Here is a 26,004-nt window from a genome sequence, read left to right as displayed (position 1 = left end):
AAGGAAGATGTTTGTCTAAAATCCTTTGTAGCATCTAAATAGAATTTTAGAGCGCGAACAACATCCAAATTGTGCAACAAACGTTCCTTCTTCGAAACTGGTTTCGGACACAGAGAAGGTACGATAATCTCCTGGTTAATGTTTTTGTTAGAAACAACTTTTGGAAGAAAACCAGGTTTAGTACGTAAAACCACCTTATCTGCATGGAACACCAGATAAGGAGGAGAACACTGCAGAGCAGATAATTCTGAAACTCTTCTAGCAGAAGAAATTGCAACCAAAAACAAAACTTTCCAAGATAATAACTTAATATCAACGGAATGTAAGGGTTCAAACGGAACCCCCTGAAGAACTGAAAGAACTAAGTTGAGACTCCAAGGAGGAGTCAAAGGTTTGTAAACAGGCTTGATTCTAACCAGAGCCTGAACAAAGGCTTGAACATCTGGCACAGCTGCCAGCTTTTTGTGAAGTAACACAGACAAGGCAGAAATCTGTCCCTTCAGGGAACTTGCAGATAATCCTTTTTCCAATCCTTCTTGAAGGAAGGATAGAATCTTAGGAATCTTAACCTTGTCCCAAGGGAATCCTTTAGATTCACACCAACAGATATATTTTTTCCAAATTTTGTGGTAAATCTTTCTAGTTACAGGCTTTCTGGCCTGAACAAGAGTATCGATAACAGAATCTGAGAACCCTCGCTTCGATAAGATCAAGCGTTCAATCTCCAAGCAGTCAGCTGGAGTGAGACCAGATTCGGATGTTCGAACGGACCTTGAACAAGAAGGTCTCGTCTCAAAGGTAGCTTCCATGGTGGAGCCGATGACATATTCACCAGATCTGCATACCAAGTCCTGCGTGGCCACGCAGGAGCTATCAAGATCACCGACGCCCTTTCCTGATTGATCCTGGCTACCAGCCTGGGGATGAGAGGAAACGGCGGGAATACATAAGCTAGTTTGAAGGTCCAAGGTGCTACTAGTGCATCCACTAGAGCCGCCTTGGGATCCCTGGATCTGGACCCGTAGCAAGGAACTTTGAAGTTCTGACGAGAGGCCATCAGATCCATGTCTGGAATGCCCCACAGTTGAGTGACTTGGGCAAAGATTTCCGGATGGAGTTCCCACTCCCCCGGATGCAATGTCTGACGACTCAGAAAATCCGCTTCCCAATTTTCCACTCCTGGGATGTGGATAGCAGACAGGTGGCAGGAGTGAGACTCCGCCCATAGAATGATTTTGGTCACTTCTTCCATCGCCAGGGAACTCCTTGTTCCCCCCTGATGGTTGATGTACGCAACAGTTGTCATGTTGTCTGATTGAAACCGTATGAACTTGGCCCTCGCTAGCTGAGGCCAAGCCTTGAGAGCATTGAATATCGCTCTCAGTTCCAGAATATTTATCGGTAGAAGAGATTCTTCCCGAGACCAAAGACCCTGAGCTTTCAGGGATCCCCAGACCGCGCCCCAGCCCATCAAACTGGCGTCGGTCGTGACAATGACCCACTCTGGTCTGCGGAAGGTCATCCCTTGTGACAGGTTGTCCAGGGACAGCCACCAACGGAGTGAGTCTCTGGTCCTCTGATTTACTTGTATCCTCAGAGACAAGTTTGTATAGTCCCCATTCCACTGACTGAGCATGCACAGTTGTAATGGTCTTAGATGAATGCGCGCAAAAGGAACTATGTCCATTGCCGCTACCATCAAACCTATCACTTCCATGCACTGCGCTATGGAAGGAAGAGGAATGGAATGAAGTATCCGACAAGAGTCTAGAAGTTTTGTTTTTCTGGCCTCTGTCAGAAAAATCCTCATTTCTAAGGAGTCTATTATTGTCCCCAAGAAGGGAACCCTTGTTGACGGAGATAGAGAACTCTTTTCCACGTTCACTTTCCATCCGTGAGATCTGAGAAAGGCCAGGACGATGTCCGTGTGAGCCTTTGCTTGAGGAAGGGACGACGCTTGAATCAGAATGTCGTCCAAGTAAGGTACTACAGCAATGCCCCTTGGTCTTAGCACAGCTAGAAGGGACCCTAGTACCTTTGTGAAAATCCTTGGAGCAGTGGCTAATCCGAAAGGAAGCGCCACGAACTGGTAATGCTTGTCCAGGAATGCGAACCTTAGGAACCGATGATGTTCCTTGTGGATAGGAATATGTAGATACGCATCCTTTAAATCCACCGTGGTCATGAATTGACCTTCCTGGATGGAAGGAAGAATTGTTCGAATGGTTTCCATTTTGAACGATGGAACCTTGAGAAACTTGTTTAAGATCTTGAGATCTAAGATTGGTCTGAACGTTCCCTCTTTTTTGGGAACTATGAACAGATTGGAGTAGAACCCCATCCCTTGTTCTCCTAATGGAACAGGATGAATCACTCCCATTTTTAACAGGTCTTCTACACAACGTAAGAATGCCTGTCTTTTTATGTGGTCTGAAGACAACTGAGACCTGTGGAACCTCCCCCTTGGGGGAAGCCCCTTGAATTCCAGAAGATAACCTTGGGAGACTATTTCTAGCGCCCAAGGATCCAGAACATCTCTTGCCCAAGCCCGAGCGAAGAGAGAGAGTCTGCCCCCCACCAGATCCGGTCCCGGATCGGGGGCCAACATTTCATGCTGTCTTGGTAGCAGTGGCAGGTTTCTTGGCCTGCTTTCCCTTGGTCCAGCCTTGCATTGGTCTCCAAGCTGGCTTGGCTTGAGAAGTATTACCCTCTTGCTTAGAGGACGTAGCACTTTGGGCCGGTCCGTTTCTACGAAAGGGACGAAAAACATAATTTATGCTTACCTGATAAATTCCTTTCTTCTGTTGTGTGATCAGTCCACGGGTCATCATTACTTCTGGGATATAACTCCTCCCCAACAGGAAATGCAAGAGGATTCACCCAGCAGAGCTGCATATAGCTCCTCCCCTCTACGTCACTCCCAGTCATTCGACCAAGAATCAACGAGAAAGGAGAAACCAAGGGTGAAGTGGTGACTGGAGTATAATTTAAAAAATATTTACCTGCCTTAAAAAACAGGGCGGGCCGTGGACTGATCACACAACAGAAGAAAGGAATTTATCAGGTAAGCATAAATTATGTTTTCTTCTGTTATGTGTGATCAGTCCACGGGTCATCATTACTTCTGGGATACCAATACCAAAGCAAAAGTACACGGATGACGGGAGGGATAGGCAGGCTCACTATACAGAAGGAACCACTGCCTGAAGAACCTTTCTCCCAAAAATAGCCTCCGAAGAAGCAAAAGTGTCAAATTTGTAAAATTTGGAAAAAGTATGAAGCGAAGACCAAGTTGCAGCCTTGCAAATCTGTTCAACAGAGGCCTCATTCTTAAAGGCCCAAGTGGAAGCCACAGCTCTAGTAGAATGAGCTGTAATTCTTTCAGGAGGCTGCTGTCCAGCAGTCTCATAGGCTAAACGAATTATGCTACGAAGCCAGAAGGAGAGAGAGGTAGCCGAAGCCTTATGACCTCTCCTCTGACCAGAGTACACGACAAACAGGGAAGACGTTTGTCGAAAATCCTTAGTTGCCTGCAAGTAGAACTTGAGGGCACGAACTACATCCAGATTGTGTAGAAGACATTCCTTCTTTGAAGAAGGATTCGGGCACAGGGAAGGAACCACGATCTCTTGATTGATGTTCCTGTTAGTGACTACCTTAGGTAAGAACCCAGGTTTAGTACGCAGAACTACCTTATCTGAATGAAAAATCAAATAAGGAGAATCACAATGTAAAGCTGATAACTCAGAGACTCTCCGAGCCGAAGAAATAGCCATTAAAAATAACACTTTCCAAGATAACCACTTTATATCAATGGAATGAAGGGGTTCAAACGGAACTCCTTGTAGAACGTTAAGAACAAGGTTTAAACTCCATGGCGGAGCAACAGTTTTAAACACAGGCTTGATTCTAGCTAAAGCCTGACAAAAGGCCTGGACGTCTGGATTTTCTGACAGACGCTTGTGCAACAAGATGGACAGAGCTGAGATCTGTCCCTTTAATGAACTAGCCGATAAACCCTTTTCTAAACCTTCTTGTAGAAAGGACAATATCCTAGGAATCCTAACCTTACTCCAGGAGTAACCTTTGGATTCGCACCAGTATAGGTATTTACGCCATATCTTATGGTAAATCCTTCTGGTAACAGGCTTCCTAGCCTGTATCAGGGTATCAATAACCGACTCAGAAAAACCACGTTTTGATAAAATCAAGCGTTCAATTTCCAAGCAGTCAGCTTCAGAGAAGTTAGATTTTGATGTTTGAATGGACCCTGTATCAGAAGGTCCTGTCTTAGAGGTAGAGACCAAGGCGGACAGGATGACATGTCCACTAGATCTGCATACCAAGTCCTGCGTGGCCATGCAGGCGCTATTAGAACCACTGATGCTCTCTCCTGTTTGATTTTGGCAATCAATCGAGGAAGCAGCGGGAAGGGTGGAAACACATAAGCCATCCCGAAGTTCCAAGGTGCTGTCAAAGCATCTATCAGAACCGCTCCCGGATCCCTGGATCTGGACCCGTAGCGAGGAAGTTTGGCGTTCTGGCGAGACGCCATGAGATCTATCTCTGGTTTGCCCCAACGTCGAAGTATTTGGGCAAAGACTTCCGGATGAAGTTCCCACTCCCCCGGATGAAAAGTCTGGCGACTCAAGAAATCCGCCTCCCAGTTCTCCACTCCCGGGATGTGGATTGCTGACAGGTGGCAAGAGTGAGACTCTGCCCAGCGAATTATCTTTGATACTTCCATCATTGCTAGGGAGCTTCTTGTCCCTCCTTGATGGTTGATGTAAGCTACAGTCGTGATGTTGTCCGACTGAAACCTGATGAACCCCCGAGTTTTTAACTGGGGCCAAGCCAGAAGGGCATTGAGAACTGCTCTCAATTCCAGAATGTTTATTGGTAGGAGACTTTCCTCCTGATTCCATTGTCCCTGAGCCTTCAGGGAATTCCAGACAGCGCCCCAACCTAGTAGGCTGGCGTCTGTTGTTACAATTGTCCAGTCCGGCCTGCTGAATGGCATCCCCCTGGACAGATGTGGCCGAGAAAGCCACCATAGAAGAGAGTTTCTGGTCTCTTGATCCAGATTCAGAGTAGGGGACAAGTCTGAGTAATCCCCATTCCACTGACTCAGCATGCACATTTGCAGCGGTCTGAGATGTAGACGTGCAAAGGGTACTATGTCCATTGCTGCTACCATTAAGCCGATCACCTCCATGCATTGAGCTACTGACGGGAGTTGAATGGAATGAAGGACACGGCATGCATTTAGAAGTTTTGTTAATCTGTCTTCTGTCAGATAAATCTTCATTTCTACAGAATCTATAAGAGTCCCCAAGAATGGAACTCTTGTGAGAGGAAAGAGAGAACTCTTCTTTTCGTTCACTTTCCATCCATGCGACCTTAGAAATGCCAGGACTAACTCTGTATGAGACTTGGCAGTTTGAAAGCTTGAAGCTTGTATCAGAATGTCGTCTAGGTACGGAGCTACCGAAATTCCTCGCGGTCTTAGTACCGCCAGAAGGGCACCCAGAACCTTTGTGAAGATTCTTGGAGCCGTAGCCAATCCGAATGGAAGAGCTACAAACTGGTAATGCCTGTCTAAGAAGGCAAACCTTAGATACCGGTAATGATCTTTGTGAATCGGTATGTGAAGGTAAGCATCCTTTAAATCCACTGTGGTCATGTACTGACCCTTTTGGATCATGGGTAAGATTGTCCGAATAGTTTCCATTTTGAACGATGGAACTCTTAGGAATTTGTTTAGGATCTTTAAATCCAAGATTGGCCTGAAAGTTCCCTCTTTTTTGGGAACCACAAACAGGTTTGAGTAAAACCCTTGTCCTTGTTCCGACCGCGGAACCGGATGGATCACTCCCATTAATAACAGATCTTGTACACAGCGTAGAAACGCTTCTTTCTTTATCTGGTTTGTTGACAACCTTGACAGATGAAATCTCCCTCTTGGGGGAGAGAATTTGAAGTCTAGAAGGTATCCCTGAGATATGATCTCTAGCGCCCAGGGATCCTGAACATCTCTTGCCCAAGCCTGGGCGAAGAGAGAGAGTCTGCCCCCCACTAGATCCGGTCCCGGATCGGGGGCCCTCGATTCATGCTGTCTTAGGGGCAGCAGCAGGTTTCCTGGCCTGCTTGCCCTTGTTCCAGGACTGGTTAGGTTTCCAGCCTTGTCTGTAACGAGCAACGGCTCCTTCCTGTTTTGGTGCAGTGGAAGTTGGTGCTGCTCCTGCTTTGAAATTCCGAAAGGGACGAAAATTAGACTGTCTAGCCTTAGCTTTGGCTTTGTCTTGAGGCAGGGCGTGGCCCTTACCTCCTGTAATGTCAGCGATAATTTCTTTCAAACCGGGCCCAAATAAAGTTTGCCCTTTGAAAGGTATATTAAGTAATTTGGACTTAGAAGTTACATCAGCTGACCAGGATTTTAGCCACAGCGCCCTACGTGCCTGAATGGCGAATCCTGAGTTCTTAGCCGTAAGTTTGGTTAAATGTACTACGGCCTCCGAAATGAATGAATTAGCTAGTTTAAGGACTCTAAGTCTGTCCGTAATGTCGTCCAGCGTAGCTGAACTAAGGTTCTCTTCCAGAGACTCCATCCAAAATGCTGCCGCAGCCGTAATCGGCGCGATGCATGCAAGGGGTTGCAATATAAAACCTTGTTGAACAAACATTTTCTTAAGGTAACCCTCTAATTTTTTATCCATTGGATCTGAAAAAGCACAGCTATCCTCCACCGGGATAGTGGTACGCTTAGCTAAAGTAGAAACTGCTCCCTCCACCTTAGGGACCGTTTGCCATAAGTCCCGTGTGGTGGCGTCTATTGGAAACATTTTTCTAAATATTGGAGGGGGTGAGAACGGCACACCGGGTCTATCCCACTCCTTAGTAACAATTTCAGTTAGTCTCTTAGGTATAGGAAAAACGTCAGTACTCGCCGGTACCGCAAAGTATTTATCCAACCTACACAATTTCTCTGGTATTGCAACAGTGTTACAATCATTAAGAGCCGCTAAAACCTCCCCTAGTAATACACGGAGGTTCTCCAATTTAAATTTAAAATTTGAAATATCTGAATCCAATCTGTTTGGATCAGAACCGTCACCCACAGAATGAAGCTCTCCGTCCTCATGCTCTGCAAGCTGTGACGCCGTATCAGACATGGCTCTAGTATTATCAGCGCACTCTGTTCTCACCCCAGAGTGATCACGCTTGCCCCTTAGTTCTGGTAATTTAGCCAAAACTTCAGTCATAACAGTAGCCATATCTTGTAATGTTATCTGTAATGGTCGCCCAGATGTACTAGGCGTCACAATATCACGCACCTCCCGGGCGGGAGATGCAGGTACTGACACGTGAGGCGAGTTAGTCGGCATAACTCTCCCCTCGCTGTTTGGTGAAATTTGTTCAATTTGTACAGATTGGCTTTTATTTAAAGTAGCATCAATACAGTTAGTACATAAATTTCTATTGGGCTCCACCTTGGCATTGGAACAAATGACACAGGTATCTTCCTCTGAATCAGACATGTTTAACACACTAGCAAATAAACTTGCAACTTGGTTACAATCTTATTTAACAAAAACGTACTGTGCCTCAAAGAAGCACTAAACGATCAAATGACAGTTGAAATAATGAACTGAAAAACTGTTATAGCATCAATCCTTGAAAACAACACAACTTTAGCAAAGGTTTGTTCCCATTAGTAAAGTAACAATAATTAAATTTGAAACGTAAAAATTACAGAGCAACGTTTTTAATCACAGTCAATATATAAGTCTCACAGCTCTGCTGAGAGAATCTACCTCCCTTCAAAGAAGTTAGAAGACCCCTGAGTTCTGTTAGAGATGAACCGGATCATGCAGGAAATACAAGAGTAACTGACTGAAAATTTTTGATGCGTAGCAAAGAGCGCCAAAAAAACGGCCCCTCCCCCTCACACACAGCAGTGAGAGAGAAACGAAACTGTCACAATTAAAACAAGCAACTGCCAAGTGGAAAAATAATGCCCAAACACTTATTCACTCAGTACCTCAGAAAATGCAAACGATTCTACATTCCAGCAAAAACGTTTAACATAATAAATACCTATTAAAAGGTTTAATGTACTTTTTAAAGAGTAATTCCAGTGAAGTACCATCCCCAGAATACTGAAGTGTAGAGTATACATACATGTCATAACGGTATGGCAGGATTTTCTCATCAATTCCATTCAGAAAATAAAAACTGCTACATACCTCAATGCAGATTCATCTGCCCGCTGTCCCCTGATCTGAAGCTTTTACCTCCCTCAGATGGCCGAGAAACAGCAATATGATCTTAACTACTCCGGTTAAAATCATAGTAAAAACTCTGGTAGATTCTTCTTCAAACTCTGCCAGAGAGGCAATAACACGCTCCGGTGCTATTGTAAAATAACAAACTTTTGATTGAAGTTATAAAAACTAAGTATAATCACCATAGTCCTCTCACACATCCTATCTAGTCGTTGGGTGCAACAGAATGACTGGGAGTGACGTAGAGGGGAGGAGCTATATGCAGCTCTGCTGGGTGAATCCTCTTGCATTTCCTGTTGGGGAGGAGTTATATCCCAGAAGTAATGATGACCCGTGGACTGATCACACATAACAGAAGAAATTAGGTTTATTTTTGGCCTTGAAAGGCCGATCCTGAGGAAGGGCGTGGCCCTTACCCCCAGTGATATCAGAGATAATCTCTTTCAAGTCAGGGCCAAACAGCGTTTTCCCCTTGAAAGGAATGTTAAGTAGCTTGTTCTTGGAAGAGGCATCAGCTGACCAAGATTTCAACCAAAGCGCTCTGCGCGCCACAATAGCAAACCCAGAATTCTTAGCCGCTAACCTAGCCAATTGCAAAGTGGCGTCTAGGGTGAAAGAATTAGCCAATTTGAGAGCATTGATTCTGTCCATAATCTCCTCATAAGGAGGAGAATCACTATCGACCGCCTTTACCAGCTCATCAAACCAGAAACACGCGGCTGTAGCGACAGGGACAATGCATGAAATTGGTTGTAGAAGGTAACCCTGCTGAACAAACATCTTTTTAAGTAAACCTTCTAATTTTTTATCCATAGGATCTTTGAAAGCACAACTATCTTCTATGGGTATAGTGGTGCGTTTGTTTAAAGTGGAAACCGCTCCCTCGACCTTGGGGACTGTCTGCCATAAGTCCTTTCTGGGGTCGACCAAAGGAAACAATTTTTTAAATATGGGGGGAGGGACGAAAGGAATACCGGGCCTTTCCCATTCTTTATTTACAATGTCCGCCACCCGCTTGGGTATAGGAAAAGCTTCTGGGAGCCCCGGGACCTCTAGGAACTTGTCCATTTTACATAGTTTCTCTGGGATGACCAACTTGTCACAATCATCCAGAGTGGATAATACCTCCTTAAGCAGGATGCGGAGATGTTCCAACTTAAATTTAAACGTAATCACATCAGGTTCAGCTTGTTGAGAAATGTTCCCTGAATCAGTAATTTCTCCCTCAGACAAAACCTCCCTGGCCCCATCAGACTGGTTTAGGGGCCCTTCAGAACCATTATTATCAGCGTCGTCATGCTCTTCAGTATCTAAAACAGAGCAGTCGCGCTTACGCTGATAAGTGTGCATTTTGGCTAAAATGTTTTTGACAGAATTATCCATTACAGCCGTTAATTGTTGCATAGTAAGGAGTATTGGCGCGCTAGATGTACTAGGGGCCTCCTGAGTGGGCAAGACTCGTGTAGACGAAGGAGGGAATGATGCAGTACCATGCTTACTCCCCTCACTTGAGGAATCATCTTGGGCATCATTGTCATTGTCACATAAATCACATTTATTTAAATGAGAAGGAACTCTGGCTTCCCCACATTCAGAACACAGTCTATCTGGTAGTTCAGACATGTTAAACAGGCATAAACTTGATAACAAAGTACAAAAAACGTTTTAAAATAAAACCGTTACTGTCACTTTAAATTTTAAACTGAACACACTTTATTACTGCAATTGCGAAAAAATATGAAGGAATTGTTCAAAATTCACCAAAATTTCACCACAGTGTCTTAAAGCCTTAAAAGTATTGCACACCAAATTTGGAAGCTTTAACCCTTAAAATAACGGAACCGGAGCCGTCTTTAACTTTAACCCCTTTACAGTCCCTGGTATCTGCTTTGCTGAGACCCAACCAAGCCCAAAGGGGAATACGATACCAAATGACGCCTTCAGAAAGTCTTTTCTGTGTATCAGAGCTCCTCACACATGCGACTGCATGTCATGCCTCTCAAAAACAAGTGCGCAACACCGGCGCGAAAATGAGGCTCTGCCTATGATTTGGGAAAGCCCCTAAAGAGAAAGGTGTCTAAAAAAGTGCCTGCCGATATAATCTTATCAAAATACCCAGATTAAATGATTCCTCAAGGCTAAATATGTGTTAATAATGAATCGATTTAGCCCAGAAAAAGTCTACAGTCTTAATAAGCCCTTGTGAAGCCCTTATTTACAATCTTAATAAACATGGCTTACCGGATTCCATAGGGAAAATGACAGCTTCCAGCATTACATCGTCTTGTTAGAATGTGTCATACCTCAAGCAGCAAGAGACTGCTCACTGTTCCCCCAACTGAAGTTAATTCCTCTCAACAGTCCTGTGTGGAACAGCCATGGATTTTAGTAACGGTTGCTAAAATCATTTTCCTCATACAAACAGAAATCTTCATCTCTTTTCTGTTTCTGAGTAAATAGTACATACCAGCACTATTTTAAAATAACAAACTCTTGATTGAATAATAAAAACTACAGTTAAACACTAAAAAACTCTAAGCCATCTCCGTGGAGATGTTGCCTGTACAACGGCAAAGAGAATGACTGGGGTAGGCGGAGCCTAGGAGGGATCATGTGACCAGCTTTGCTGGGCTCTTTGCCATTTCCTGTTGGGGAAGAGAATATCCCACAAGTAAGGATGACGCCGTGGACCGGACACACCTATGTTGGAGAAACATAATTTATGTAAGAACTTACCTGATAAATTCATTTCTTTCATATTAGCAAGAGTCCATGAGCTAGTGACGTATGGGACACACATTCCCACCAGGAGGGGCAAAGTTTCCCAAACCTCAAAATGCCTATAAATACACCCCTCACCACACCCACAAATCAGTTTAACGAATAGCCAAGAAGTGGGGTGATAAGAAAAAAGTGCGAAAGCATAAAAAATAAGGAATTGGAATAATTGTGCTTTATACAAAAAAATCATAACCACCACAAAAAAGGGTGGGCCTCATGGACTCTTGCTAATATGAAAGAAATTAATTTATCAGGTAAGTTCTTACATAAATTATGTTTTCTTTCATGTAATTAGCAAGAGTCCATGAGCTAGTGACGTATGGGATAATGATTACCCAAGATGTGGATCTTTCCACGCAAGAGTCACTAGAGAGGGAGGGATAAAATAAAGACAGCCAATTCCGCTGAAAAATAATCCACACCCAAAATAAAGTTTAAATTTTATAATGAAAAAAACTGAAATTATAAGCAGAAGATTCAAACTGAAACAGCTGCCTGAAGTACTTTTCTACCAAAAACAGCTTCAGAAGAAGAAAACACATCAAAATGGTAGAATTTAGTAAAAGTATGCAAAGAAGACCAAGTTGCTGCTTTGCAAATCTGATCAACCGAAGCTTCATTCCTAAACGCCCAGGAAGTAGAAACTGACCTAGTAGAATGAGCTGTAATCCTTTGAGGCGGAGTTTTACCCGACTCAACATAAGCATGATGAATTAAAGATTTCAACCAAGATGCCAAAGAAATGGCAGAGGCCTTCTGACCTTTCCTAGAACCGGAAAAGATAACAAATAGACTAGAAGTCTTTCAGAAATTCTTAGTAGCTTCAACATAATATTTCAAAGCTCTAACTACATCCAAAGAATGCAATGATCTCTCCTTAGAATTCTTAGGATTAGGACACAATGAAGGAACCACAATTTCTCTACTAATGTTGTTAGAATTCACAACCTTAGGTAAAAATTTAAAAGAAGTTCGCAACACCGCCTTATCCTGATGAAAAATCAGAAAAGGAGACTCACAAGAAAGAGCAGATAATTCAGAAACTCGTCTGGCAGAAGAGATGGCCAAAAGGAACAAAACTTTCCAAGAAAGTAATTTGATGTCCAACGAATGCATAGGTTCAAACGGAGGAGCTTGAAGAGCCCCCAGAACCAAATTCAAACTCCAAGGAGGAGAAATTGACTTAATGACAGGTTTTATACGAACCAAAGCTCGTACAAAACAATGAATATCAGGAAGATTAGCAATCTTTCTGTGAAAAAGAACAGAAAGAGCAGAGATTTGTCCTTTCAAGGAACTTGCAGACAAACCTTTATCCAAACCATCCTGAAGAAACTGTAAAATTCTCGGAATTCTAAAAGCATGCCAGGAAAAATGATGAGAAAGACACCAAGAAATATAAGTCTTCCAGACTCTATAATATATCTCCCTAGATACAGATTTACGAGCCTGTAACATAGTATTAATCACAGAGTCAGAGAAACCTCTTTGACTAAGAATCAAGCGTTCAATCTCCATACCTTTAAATTTAAGGATTTGAGATCCTGATGGAAAAAAGGACCTTGTGACAGAAGGTCTGGTCTTAACGGAAGAGTCCACGGTTGGCAAGAGGCCATCCGGACAAGATCCGCATACCAAAACCTGTGAGGCCATGCTGGAGCTACCAGCAGAACAAACGAGCATTCCTTCAGAATCTTGGAGATTACTCTTGGAAGAAGAACTAGAGGCGGAAAGATATAGGCAGGATGATACTTCCAAGGAAGTGACAATGCATCCACTGCTTCCGCTTGAGGATCCCTGGATCTGGACAGATACCTGGGAAGTTTCTTGTTTAGATGAGAGGCCATCAGATCTATTTCTGGAAGTCCCCACATTTGAACAATCTGAAGGAATACCTCTGGGTGAAGAGACCATTCGCCCGGATGTAACGTTTGGCGGCTGAGATAATCCGCTTCCCAATTGTCTATACCTGGGATATGAACCGCAGAAACTAGACAGGAGCTGGATTCCGCCCATACCAGAATTCAAGATACTTCCTTCATAGCCAGAGGACTGTGAGTCCCTCCTTGATGATTGATGTATGCCACAGTTGTGACATTGTCTGTCTGAAAACAAATGAACGATTCTCTCTTTAGAAGAGGCCATGACTGAAGAGCTCTGAAAATTGCACGGAGTTCCAAAATATTGATCGGTAATCTCACCTCCTGAGATTCCCAAACCCCTTGTGCTGTCAGAGACCCACAAACAGCTCCCCAACCTGTCAGACTTGCATCTGTTGAAATTACAGTCCAGGTCGGAAGAACAAAAGAAGCCCCCTGAACTAAACGATGGTGATCTGTCCACCACATCAGAGAGTGTCGTACAATCGGTGTTAAAGATATTAATTGAGATATCTTTGTGTAATCCCTGCACCACTGGTTCAGCATACAGAGCTGAAGAGGTCGCATGTGAAAACGAGCAAAGGGGATCGCGTCCGATGCTGCAGTCATAAGACCTAGAATTTCCATGCATAAAGCTACCGAAGGGAATGATTGTGACTGAATGTTTCGACAAGCTGATATCAACTTTAGACGTCTCTTGTCTGTCAAAGACAGAGTCATGGACACTGAATCTATCTGGAAACCCAAAAAGGTTACCCTTGTCTGAGGAATCAATTAACTTTTTGGTTAATTGATCCTCCAACCATGATCTTGAAGAAACACGTCGATTCGTATGAGATTCTGCTAAATGTGAAGACTGAGCAAGTACCAAGATATCGTCCAAATAAGGAAATACCACAATACCCTGTTCTCTGATTACAGACAGAAGGGCACCGAGAACCTTTGTAAAAATTCTTGGAGCTGTAGCTAGGCCAAACGGTAGAGCCACAAACTGGTAATGCTTGTCTAGGAAAGAATCTCAGAAACTGAAAGTGATCTGGATGAATCGGAATATGCAGATATGCATCCTGTAAATCTATTGTGGACATATAATGCTCTTGCTGAACAAAAGGCAGGATAGTCCTTACAGTTACCATTTTGAATGTTGGTATACTTACATAACGATTCAATATTTTTAGATCCAGAACTGGTCTGAAGGAATTCTCCTTCTTTGGTACAATGAAGAGATTTGAATAAAACCCCAGCCCCTGTTCCAGGACTGGAACTGGCATAATTACTCCAGCCAACTCTAGATCTGAAACACATTTCAGAAATGCTTGAGCCTTCGCTAGGTTTACTGGGACACGGGAAAGAAAAAATCTCTTTGCAGGAGGCCTTATCTTGAAGCCAATTTTGTACCCTTCTGAAACAATGTTCTGAATCCAGAGATTGTGAACGGAATTGAACCAAATTTCTTTGAAAAAACGTAATCTGCTCCCTACCAGCTGAGCTGGAATGAGGGCCGCACCTTCATGTGGACTTGGGAGCTGGCTTTGGTTTTCTAAAAGGCTTGGATTTATTCCAGACTGGAGATGGTTTCCAAACTGATACCGCTCCTGAGGATGAAGGATCAGGCTTTTGTTCCTTGTTGTGACGAAAGGAACGAAAACGATTATTAGACCTAAATTTACCTTTAGATTTTTTATTCTGTGGTAAAAAAGTTCCTTTCCCTCCAGTAACAGTTGAGATAATAGAATCCAACTGAGAACCAAATAATTTATTACCCTGGAAAGAAAGGGAAAGCAGAGTAGACTTAGAAGACATATCAGCATTCCAAGTTTTAAGCCATAAAGCTCTTCTAGCTAAAATAGCTAGAGACATATACCTGACATCAACTCTAATGATATCAAAGATGGCATCACAAATAAAATTATTAGCATGTTGTAGAAGAATAATAATGCTATGAGAATTATGATCTGTTACTTGTTGCGCTAAAGCTTCTAACCAAAAAGTTGAAGCTGCAGCAACATCCGCTAAAGATATAGCAGGTCTAAGAAGATTACCTGAACACAAGTAAGCTTTTCTTAGAAAGGATTCAATTTTCCTATCTAAAGGATCCTTAAAGGAAGTACCATCTGCCGTAGGAATAGTAGTACGCTTAGCAAGAGTAGAGACAGCCCCATCAACCTTAGGGATTTTGTCCCAAAATTCTAATCTGTCAGATGGCACAGGATATAATTGCTTAAAACGTTTAGAAGGAGTAAAAGAATTACCCAAATTATTCCATTCCCTGGAAATTACTTCAGAAATAGCACCAGGGACAGGAAACACTTCTGGAATAACTACAGGAGATTTAAAAACCGTATCTAAACGTTTAGATTTAGTATCAAGAGGACTAGAATCCTCAATTTTTAATGCAATTAGGACTTCTTTAAGTAAAGAACAAATAAATTCCATTTTAAATAAATATGAAGATTTATCAGCATCAACCTCTGAGACAGAATCCTCTGAATCAGAGGAACCAATATCAGTATCAGAATGATTATGTTCATTTAAAAATTCATCTGAAAAATGAGATGTTTTAAAAGACTTTTTAAGTTTACTAGAAGGAGGAACAACAGATATAGCCTTCTTAATGGATTTAGAAACAAAATCTCTTATGTTATCAGGAACACTCTGAGTATTAGATGTTGACGGAACAGCAACAGGTAATGTAACAGTACTAAAGGAAATATCTGCATTAGCAAGTTTGTCATGACAAACAGTACAAACAACAGCTGGAGGAACAGATACCAAAAGTTTACAGCAGATACACTTAGCTTTGGTAGCTCCAGCACCAGGCAGCGATTTTCCAGAAGTATCTTCTGACTCAGCTTCAACGTGGGACATCTTGCAATATGTAATAGAAAAAACAACATATAAAGCAAAATTGATCAAATTCCTTAAATGACAGTTTCAGGAATGGGAAAAAAATGCCAGTGAACAAGCTTCTAGCAACCAGAAGCACAAAATAATGAGACTTAAATAATGTGGAGACAATAGTTTACAGCAGATACACTTAGCTTTGGTAGCTCCAGCACCAGGCAGCGATTTTCCAGAAGTATCTTCTGACTCAGCTTCAACGTGGGACATCTTGCAATATGTAATAGAAAAAACAACATATAAAGCAAAATTGATCAAATTCCTTAAATGACAGTTTCAGGAATGGGAAAAAAATGCCAGTGAACAAGCTTCTAGCAACCAGAAGCACAAAATAATGAGACTTAAATAATGTGGAGACAATAGTGACGCCACATCCGGAACGCCGACACCTTTGGCGCAAAAAAACCGTCAAAAATGACGCAACTTCCGGCGACACGTATGACGGCGGAAACAGAAAAAAAAAATTTTGCGCCAAGAATGACTCAATAAAATGAAGCATTTTCAGCCCCCGCGAGCCTAACAGCCCACAGGGAAAAGTCAAATTTTTAAGGTAAGAAGAAATGATTTATTCATATGCATTATCCCAAATATGAAACTGACTGTCTGAAATAAGGAACGTTGAACATCCTGAGTCAAGGCAAATAAATGTTTGAATACATATATTTAGAACTTTATATAAAAGTGCCCAACCATAGCTTAGAGTGTCACAGAAAATAAGACTTACTTACCCCAGGACACTCATCTACGTGTAGTAGAATGCCAAACCAGTACTGAAACGTGAATCAGTAGAGGAAATGGTATATATATGAGCATATCGTCTATCTGAAAAGGGAGGTAAGAGATGAATCTCTACGACCGATAACAGAGAACCTATGAAATAGACCCCGTAGAAGGAGATCACTGCATTCAAATAGGCAATACTCTCCTCACATCCCTCTGACATTCACTGCACGCTGAGAGGAAAACCGGGCTCCAACCTGCTGCGGAGCGCATATCAACGTAGAATCTAGCACAAACTTACTTCACCACCTCCATAGGAGGCAAAGTTTGTAAAACTGATTTGTGGGTGTGGTGAGGGGTGTATTTATAGGCATTTTGAGGTTTGGGAAACTTTGCCCCTCCTGGTGGGAATGTGTGTCCCATACGTCACTAGCTCATGGACTCTTGCTAATTACATGAAAGAAATTGGTGATAGATGTAAATTTGAAAGTTGTTTAAAATTACATGTCCTATCTGAATAGGTTTTTTTTGGTCTAGACTGTCCCTTTAACTTTTAAACATTTATTTACATGCTAAGATACTTTTGCCCAACATACCTTAAAGGGACATTATACACTCATTTTTTCTTTGCATAAATGTTTTGTAGATAATCTATTTATATAGCCCATAAAGTTTTTTTTTTAAATTAATGTATAGTTTTGCTTATTTTTAAATAACATTGCTCTGATTTTCAGACTCCTAACCAAGCCCCAAAGTTTTATGTGAATACGCTCGACTACCTACTCCAGCTTGCTCCTGTTTGTGTAAAGGGTCTTTTCATATGCAAAAGAAGGGGGAGGGGGGGAGTGTCTTATTTGCCACTTGCAGTGGGCTTTCCAGCTACCTTTTCAACAGAGCCAAACTGACAGCTTCTAAGTAAGTTTTTAAACAGTTTTATACTGGATTTTTATTTCAGTATCTGTGCATATTATTCTTTATAGTAGTGTCTATTACATGCAGTTATATGAAAATGAGTGTATACTGTCCCTTTAAAGCATAAATAAATGTCCACTGGATTTTACTGCTAAAGCTTCTCAGTTATCCGTCTTGATAACAGAGAATCAATGCTGCTGGAATGCTAACTACAGGCAAGAGGCAAAGAACCAATAGTTTTTGTGGAATGTGAATCCCTGAATTTTTTTCCTTCCGTTTGTAATTTTCCAATAAATTCTTAACTATGTAAATAGCCATTTGAGCTAAAATCTTTTTATTAAAACAAAAAGTTTAAAGACTGGTGCAAAAGACTATGCAATTATTAAGTGGAAATTAAGCCTCAATCCCCACTACCTGTGTTGATATATAAACCACACACATGGACTTACTGAAATGTATTTAATATCTCCAGCCAATTTTAGGTATATGTCTACAATACGAAAGTGATAAGTAATCATATAAATACACCTATACACAAACTGCAGTGATACATATACCAGGAAATATATGCTCTAATAAAGACGACATCAGCCTTGACAAAAGTCTGGGAAACCCTTTTGAGCCATTTGATTTAATCCCTACAAAATAAAGCAGTGTATGTTAACTTCTATTTAAAGTCATTAAGAAAATAAAAAAACGACACTTGGTTTAAGCCTACAAGCTTTATTTATATTTGGGTTTTGTTTTTACATATCACAATGCATTCCAAAGACTTGCTTCAGCACATTTCTGCAGCTGTATAATACTTCATGTTCTTGCAACACAAAAGTTGGACTTTTCCCCAAACATATTTGCAGTAATTAGTACCGACCCACAGAAAAAAAAAGTCATCAATAGTTCAAGTGACTGTAAATGTGTTTGCGCAAAACTAACTAATGTGAAACAACATAAGTTATACGTTTTTTTTGCATTCTTAAAACAGACACTAGTGTTTCTAGAAATAGGTTTTCGTTTAAGTGTATGTGCTATTGAGCTAGCAATTAGAATGTCAATTCACTAAAAAAAAAAAAGGTTTTAAAGCACTGTAAAGCACTGAAAGAGCTATGCTTTTTGAAAAACACTATAGATATTGGCAATTGATAAAACAGTAAAATCACAATAGAGCTACTATGATACCAAACAGAAGCAGATTTCTATCCTTCGCTTGCTGATATGGTCTTCTAGGGTCTATTCAGTGTTGGAGGGGTCAGAAATGCCTCAGGCAGTTTAGAACTGATGGCCATGCTACACTTAAGCAGGTCCTTACTCACAGATGTCGGCATCAAATCTCTATTCTTTGATCATACACAGTGCAGTAACTGAATATTATGATGCCCATGAAAGCGCAGCAGACTACCTCTGAAGCACAATATACAGCATGCTAAAAAATATTCTGTATTCAACGGTGCCTCACACAGAAGAAAAAAAACGATAAAATAGTTTCAAACCCATACATAGCAGCTTACAAATACTTAGAATGAGTCACGTGGCAGTAAAACAGGTTCTTTTTTTCCTTAAACACTGCGTTACTAAAAATAAAAAAAAAATCTGTGAAATTGCACTGCAATGTCAAGGCTAGTAGCGTCCCTGACCCACCCCTGTAAATTTAAATACACAGCGCTCAAATGCTGAGGCTCCTATTAATATCTGGGCAGACGTTGTTTAAGAAGATTTATTCCGTTTTGCGTTTCAGACCAGGAATTTTAGAAAGGACCCTAAAAAAAGAAAAAAAAAAAAAATTAGCTTCTATTAGTCCTGCACATTTGCAAACATCTAATGAAGAAGCCCCAACTACAGATCTTTCCCGCCACATAACATTACAATTTCATATACCCATTAGTTCCCTAGAATTTGGGAGGAGGGAAACTGAACAATTTGTGTTTTTACTAGCTGTATGGTGATGCAAATTAATTCTTGCTATAGTGATAACTGATAAAACAGGGAAAACTATTACATTTTAGTGTATAAAATCAACCAGCAGCTGTTTCTTATTGAATTGTATGTTTTGCAGAAGTGAACTGACAAAATGACCTTCATTCATTTGTATCTAGTCAGACAGAAGGTGAAAGACTGACCCAATGTTAACTATAGCAGATTGCATTCTGGGTCAGTGACACAGACTGCAAAGATTAGCAAATGGCAGTCCTCGCCGATCTTTGGATGTTAACGCACTATATGGCCAGTCACTCAAATGGATGGTTTTGACAAATAAATATTTTACAGTTAGAGACTGTACTCTTTTCTCTTTGCCCACTGCCCTGGACCCCCATGAAGGCAGTTGAATAATCATGGCTCCATGGTATAAGACCTGCATATAAGTATGTTTCTGTGGGTGGCTTTACCCTGTGGGCTTACATGGACAATTTAAGAAGGTTGGAGGTGATCTCTCATTATTACCGCAAATACCCTAATAGTCACTTTAATTAGCGATTGTCTCTCTATTTGTGTAATGTTACCAATTTATTCTATTTGTAGTTTTTGTTATGTACTCAAAAAAAGTTATAGGCGATCACTAGTGCAGTTTTACATGATGTACATATTCTAAGTGACTCTGTATAATAGTGAACCTATGATAAAGGCCTGAGCGCTATTATAGATACATACATAGGAGATTCTTTTGCTTAGCTGCACATCCTTATTGATTGGATACATTTCCCATTACCCCATACATGCCAAACTTCACTCTTTATTTGAGTGCAAGTCTTAGCTGAGCTTCAGTGCTCAATGAGAATATATACAATCAGAACATATGCTATCATTGTACATATACACCTAGTTTACATATTTGCTCCTCACTGTTACTTCGCTATCAGCAGACGAGATGGTGAAGAGCAATCTGCTTATTTTAAGAAAGCTCATTTTAGGTGTATAATTCTCACAGGATGTAAATGGATATATTAAAAAACACAATTTATGCTTACCTGATAAATTTATTTCTCTTGTGGTGTATCCAGTCCACGGATCATCCATTACTTGTGGGATATTCTCATTCCCAACAGGAAGTTGCAAGAGGACACCCACAGCAGAGCTGTAATATAGCTCCTCCCCTAACTGTCATAGCCAGTCATTCGACCGAAAACAAGCCGAGAAAGGAGGAACCATAGCGTGTAGTGGTTACTGTAGTTTAAATTTAAAAATTACCTGCCTTAAAATGACAGGGCGGGCCGTGGACTGGATACACCACAAGAGAAATAAATTTATCAGGTAAGCATAAATTGTGTTTTCTCTTGTAAGGTGTATCCAGTCCACGGATCATCCATTACTTGTGGGATACCAATACCAAAGCTAAAGTACACGGATGAAGGGAGGGACAAGGCAGGAACCACTGCCTGTAAAACCTCTCCCCCAAATATAGCCTCCGAAGAAGCAAAAGTATCAAATTTGTAAAATTTTGAAAAAGTATGAAGCGAAGACCAAGTCGCCGCCTTGCAAATCTGTTCAACAGAAGCCTCATTTTTAAAGGCCCAAGTGGAAGCCACAGCTCTAGTGGAATGAGCTGTAATCCTTTCAGGAGGCTGCTGTCCAGCAGTCTCATAGGCTAAGCGGATTAAGCTTCTTAGCCAAAAAGAAAAAGAGGTTGCCAAAGCCTTTTGACCTCTCCTCTGTCCAGAGTAGACAACAAACAAAGCAGATGTTTGACGAAAATCTTTAGTAGCTTGTAAGTAAAACTTTAAAGCACAGACCACATCCAGATTGTGTAACACAAGGATGGAACCACAATCTCTTGATTGATATTCTTGTTAGATACCAGAAAAATCAGATAAGGAGAATCACATTGTAAGGCAGATAGCTCAGAGACTCTACGAGCCGAGGAAATAGCTACCAAAAAAAAAAGAAAAAAAAAAGAATTTTCCAAGATAAAAGTTTGATATCTATGGAATGAAGAGGTTCAAACGGAACTCCTTGAAGAACCTTAAGAACCAAGTTTAAGCTCCATGGTGGAGCAACAGGTTTAAACACAGGCTTGATTCAAACTAAAGCCTGACAAAATGCCTGAACGTCTGGAACATCTGCCAGACGCTAGTGCAAAAGAATAGACAGAGCAAAAATCTGTCCCTTTAAGAAACTAGCTGACAATCCTTTTTCCAAACCTTCTTGGAGAAAAGATAAAATCCTAGGAATCCTGACCTTACTCCATGAGTAAAACTTGGATTCACACCAATAAAGATATCTACGCCATACCTTATGGTAAAATTTCCTGGTGACAGGCTTTCGTGCCTGTATTAAGGTATCAATAACTGACTCAGAGAAGCCACGCTTTGATAAAATCAAGCATTCAATCTCCAGGCAGTCAGCCTCAGAGAAATTAGATTTGGATGGTTGAAAGGACCCTGAAGTAGAAGGTCCTGTCTCAGAGGCAGAGACCATGGTGGAAAGGATGACATGTCCACTAGATCTGCATACCAGGTCCTGCGTGGCCACGCAGGTGCTATCAGAATCACCGATGCTCTCTCCTGCTTGATCTTGGCAATCAGTCGAGGGAGCAGAGGAAACGGTGGAAACACATAAGCCAGGTTGAAAGACCAGGGCGCTGCTAGAGTATCTATCAGTGTCGCCTTGGGATCCCTGGACCTGGATCCGTAACACGGAAGCTTGGCGTTCTGGCGAGACGCCATTAGATCCAGTTCTGGTTTGCCCCAACGGAGAATCAGTTGTGCAAATACCTCCGGATGGAGTTCCCACTCTCCCGGATGAAAAGTCTGATGACTTAGAAAATCCGCCTCCCAGTGCTCTACACCTGGGATATGGATAGCTGATAGGTGGCAAGAGTGAATCTCTGCCCAGTGAATTATTTTTGAAACTTCTAACATATCTAGGGAACTTCTTGTTCCCCCTCGATGGTTGATGTAAGCTATAGTCGTGATGTTGACCGACTGAAATCTGATGTACCTCAGAGTTGCTAACTGAGGCCAAACCTGAAGAGCCTTGAATATCGCTCTTAGTTCCAGAATATTTATTGGAAGGAGAGACTCCTCCTGAGTCCACGATCCCTGAGCCTTCAGGGAGTTCCAGACTGCACCCCAACCTAGAAGGCTGGCATTTGTTGTTACAATAGTCCAATCTGGCCTGCGAAGGTCATATCTTTGGACAGATGGACCCGAGATAGCCACCAGGGAAGAGGATCCCTGGTCTCTTGGTCCAGATTCAGTTGAGGGGCCAAATCTGTGTAATCCCCGCTCCACTGACTGAGCCTGCAAAGTTGCAGCGGTCTGAGATGTAAGCGTGCAAACGGCACTATGTCCATTGCCGCTACCATTAAGCCGATTACTTCCATACACTGAGCCACCGAAGGGCGCGGAATGGAATGAAGAACCCGACAGGAATTTAGAAGCTTTGATAACCTGGACTCCGTCAAGGTAAATTTTCATTTCTACAGAATCTATCAGAGTCCCTAGAAAGGAAACTCTTGTGAGTGGGGATAGAGAACACTTTTCCTCGTTCACTTTCCACCCATGCGACCTCAGAAATGCCAGTACTACGTCCGTATGAGACTTGGCAATTTGGAAGTTTGACGCCTGTATAAGGATGTCGTCTAAATAAGGGGCTACTGCTATGCCCTGCGGCCTTAGGACCGCCGAAAGCGACCCTAGAACCTTAAAGATTCTAGGGGCTGTAGCTAATCCAAAGGGAAGAGCTACAACTGGTAATGCCTGTCTTGAAAGGCAAACCTGAGAAACCGATGATGATCTTTGTGTATCGGAATGTGAAGATAAGCATCCTTTAGATCCACTGTAGTCCTATATTGACCCTCCTGGATCAGTGGTAGGATGGTACGAATAGTTTCCATCTTGAACGACGGAACTTTGAGGAATTTGTTTAAGATCTTTAGATCCAAAATCGGTTTGAAGGTTCCATCTTTTTTGGGAACCACAAACAGATTTGAGTAAAAACCCTGTTCCTGTTCCTCCTTTGGAACTGGATGGATCACTCCCATAACTAGGAGGTCTCGTACACAGTGTAAGAATGCCTCACTCTTTATCTGGTTTGCAGATAATTGTGAAAGGTGAAATCTCCCTTTTGGGGGGGAAGCTTTGAAGTCCAGAAGATATCCCTGGGATATAATTTCCAACGCCCAGGGATCCTGAACATCTCTTGCCCACGCCTGGGTGAAGAGTGAAAGTCTGCCCCCTACTAGATCCGTTACCGGATAGGGGGTCGTTCCTTCATGCTGTCTTAGAGGCAGCAGCAGGCTTTTTGACCTGCTTACCTTTTTTCCAGGTCTGGTTTGGTCTCCAGACCGTCTTGGATTGAGCAAAAGTTCCCTCTTGTTTATTATTAGAGGAAGTTGATGCCGCACCTGCCTTGAAGTTTCGAAAGGCACGAAAATTAGACTGTTTGGCCCTAGATTTGGACCTGTCCTGAGGAAGGGCACAACCTTATCCTCCCGTGATATCAGCAATAATCTCCTTTAAACCAGGCCCGAATAGGGTCTGCCCCTTGAAGGGAATGTTAAGTAGCTTAGATTTTAAAGTCACGTCAGCTGACAATGATTTAAGCCATAGCGCTCTGCGCGCCTGTATAGCAAAACCAGAATTCTTAGCCGTTAGTTTATTCAAATGAACAATGGCATCAGAAATAAAATAATTGGCTAGCTTAAGTGCTCTAAGTTTGCCAAGTATGTCATCCAATGGAGTCTCTACCTGTAAAGCCTCTTCCAGAGACTCAAACCAGTACGCCACAGCAGCAGTGACAAGGGCAATGCATGCAATGGGCTGTAGGATAAAACCTTGTTGAATAAATATTTTCTTAAGGTAACCTAATTTTTTATCCATTGGCTCTAAAAAAGCACAACTGTCCTCGACAGGGATAGTAGTACGCTTTGCTAGAGTAGAAACTGCTCCCTCCACCTTAGAGACTGTCTGCCATAAGTCCCGTGTGGTGGCGTCTATTGGAAAACATTTTTCTAAAAATAGGAGGGGAAGAGAACGGCACACCTGGTCTATCCCATTCCTTATTAATAATTTCTGTAAACCTTTTAGGTATTGGAAAAGCATCAGTACACACCGGCACTGCAAAGCATTTATCCAGTCTACAAAATTTCTCTGGCACTGCAATGGTATCACAGTCATTCAGAGCAGCTAAAACCTCCCTAAGTAACACGCGGAGGTGTTCAAGCTTAAATTTAAATGTAGAAATATTAGAATCAGGTATCTTTCCTGAGTCATTAACATCACCCACTGACTGAAGCTCTCCTTCCTCAGCTTCTGCATATTGTGAGGCAGTATCAGACATGGTTCTTAAAGCATTTTGTCTCACCCCAGAGCTATCTCGCTAACCTCTAAGTTCAGGTAGTCTGGCTAATACCGCTGACAGTGTATTATCCATGACTGCCGCCATGTCTTGTAAAGTAATCGCTATGGGCGCCCTAGGTGTACTTGGCGCCATTTGAGCGGGAGTCCCTTGGGCGGGAGTCAAAGGGTCTGACACGTGGGGAGAGTTAGTCGGCATAACTTTCCCCTCGTCAGATTCCTCTGGTGATAATTTTTTTAAAAACAGAATATGATCTTTATGGCATAAAATGAAATCAGTACATTTGGTACACATTCTAAGAGGGGGTTCCACCATGGCTTTTAAACATAATGAACAAGGAGTTTTTTCTATGTCAGACATGTTTATACAGACTAGCAATGAGACTAGCAAGCTTGGAAAACACTTTAAATCAAGTTAACAAGCAAATATAAAAAACGGTACTGTGCCTTTAAGAGAAACAAATTTTGTCAGAATTTGAAAAACAGTGAAAAAATGCAGTAAATCAAACGAAATTTTTACAGTGTATGTAATAGGCTAGCAGAGCATTGCATCCACTTGCAAATGGATGATTAACCCCTTAGTTCAAAAAACGGATCAAAAAAACGAAATAGACTTTTTTTTTTTTTTTTTACAGTCACAACCAACTGCCACAGCAAGCTGTGGTCCTACCTTCCCCAATAAACGACTTTGGAAAGCCTTTGAGCCCTTTAGAGATGTCCTATAGCATACAGGGGGCTCCTGAGGGAAGCTGGATGTCACAGTTTGTAATTTTAACTGCACCAACTGTAACTTTTATACTATAACAGTGGAAAGCCTCAGTAAAACCGTTTCTAGTCAAAATTTAAGCCAGCCATGTGGAAAAAACTAGGCCCCAATAAAGTTTTATCACCAATGCATATATAAAAACGATTAAACATGCCAGCAAACGTTTATATTGCAATATCATAAGGGTATTACCCCTGGGAGTAAGCATAATACCAGTCATTAAATCACTGTATTCAGGCTTAACTTACATTAATCCGGTATCAGCAGCATTTTCTAGTGTTTTCCATCTCTAGAAAAAATTATAACTGCACATACCTGATAGCAAAATAAACTGCACGCCATTCTCTCGCTGAAGTTACCTCATCTGTGTAATCCCCTCAGACATATGTGAGAATAGCAATGGATCTTAGTTACAACCTGCTAAGATCATAGAAACCTCAGGCAGATTCTTCTTCTATTTACTGCCTGAG

General features: G+C 41.8%; 1 protein-coding gene across 1 annotated transcript in view; it reads right to left on the bottom strand.

Annotated features, from left to right (window-relative positions):
* Nucleotides 1-18,186: 18,186 nt before the first annotated feature.
* The window catches only part of RTN4 (reticulon 4), a 179,563-nt gene continuing 171,745 nt past the window's right edge, over nt 18,187-26,004 (bottom strand). The window contains exon 9 of the mRNA XM_053712196.1: nt 18,187-19,233. Coding sequence (XP_053568171.1) covers nt 19,191-19,233 — 43 coding nt within the window. The 3' untranslated portion in view covers nt 18,187-19,190. The remainder of the gene's footprint in view (nt 19,234-26,004) is intronic.

This window comes from Bombina bombina, chromosome 4, assembly GCF_027579735.1.
Source record: "Bombina bombina isolate aBomBom1 chromosome 4, aBomBom1.pri, whole genome shotgun sequence".
NCBI lineage: Eukaryota > Metazoa > Chordata > Amphibia > Anura > Bombinatoridae > Bombina > Bombina bombina.
This window is presented reverse-complemented; position numbering and strand designations above follow the sequence as displayed.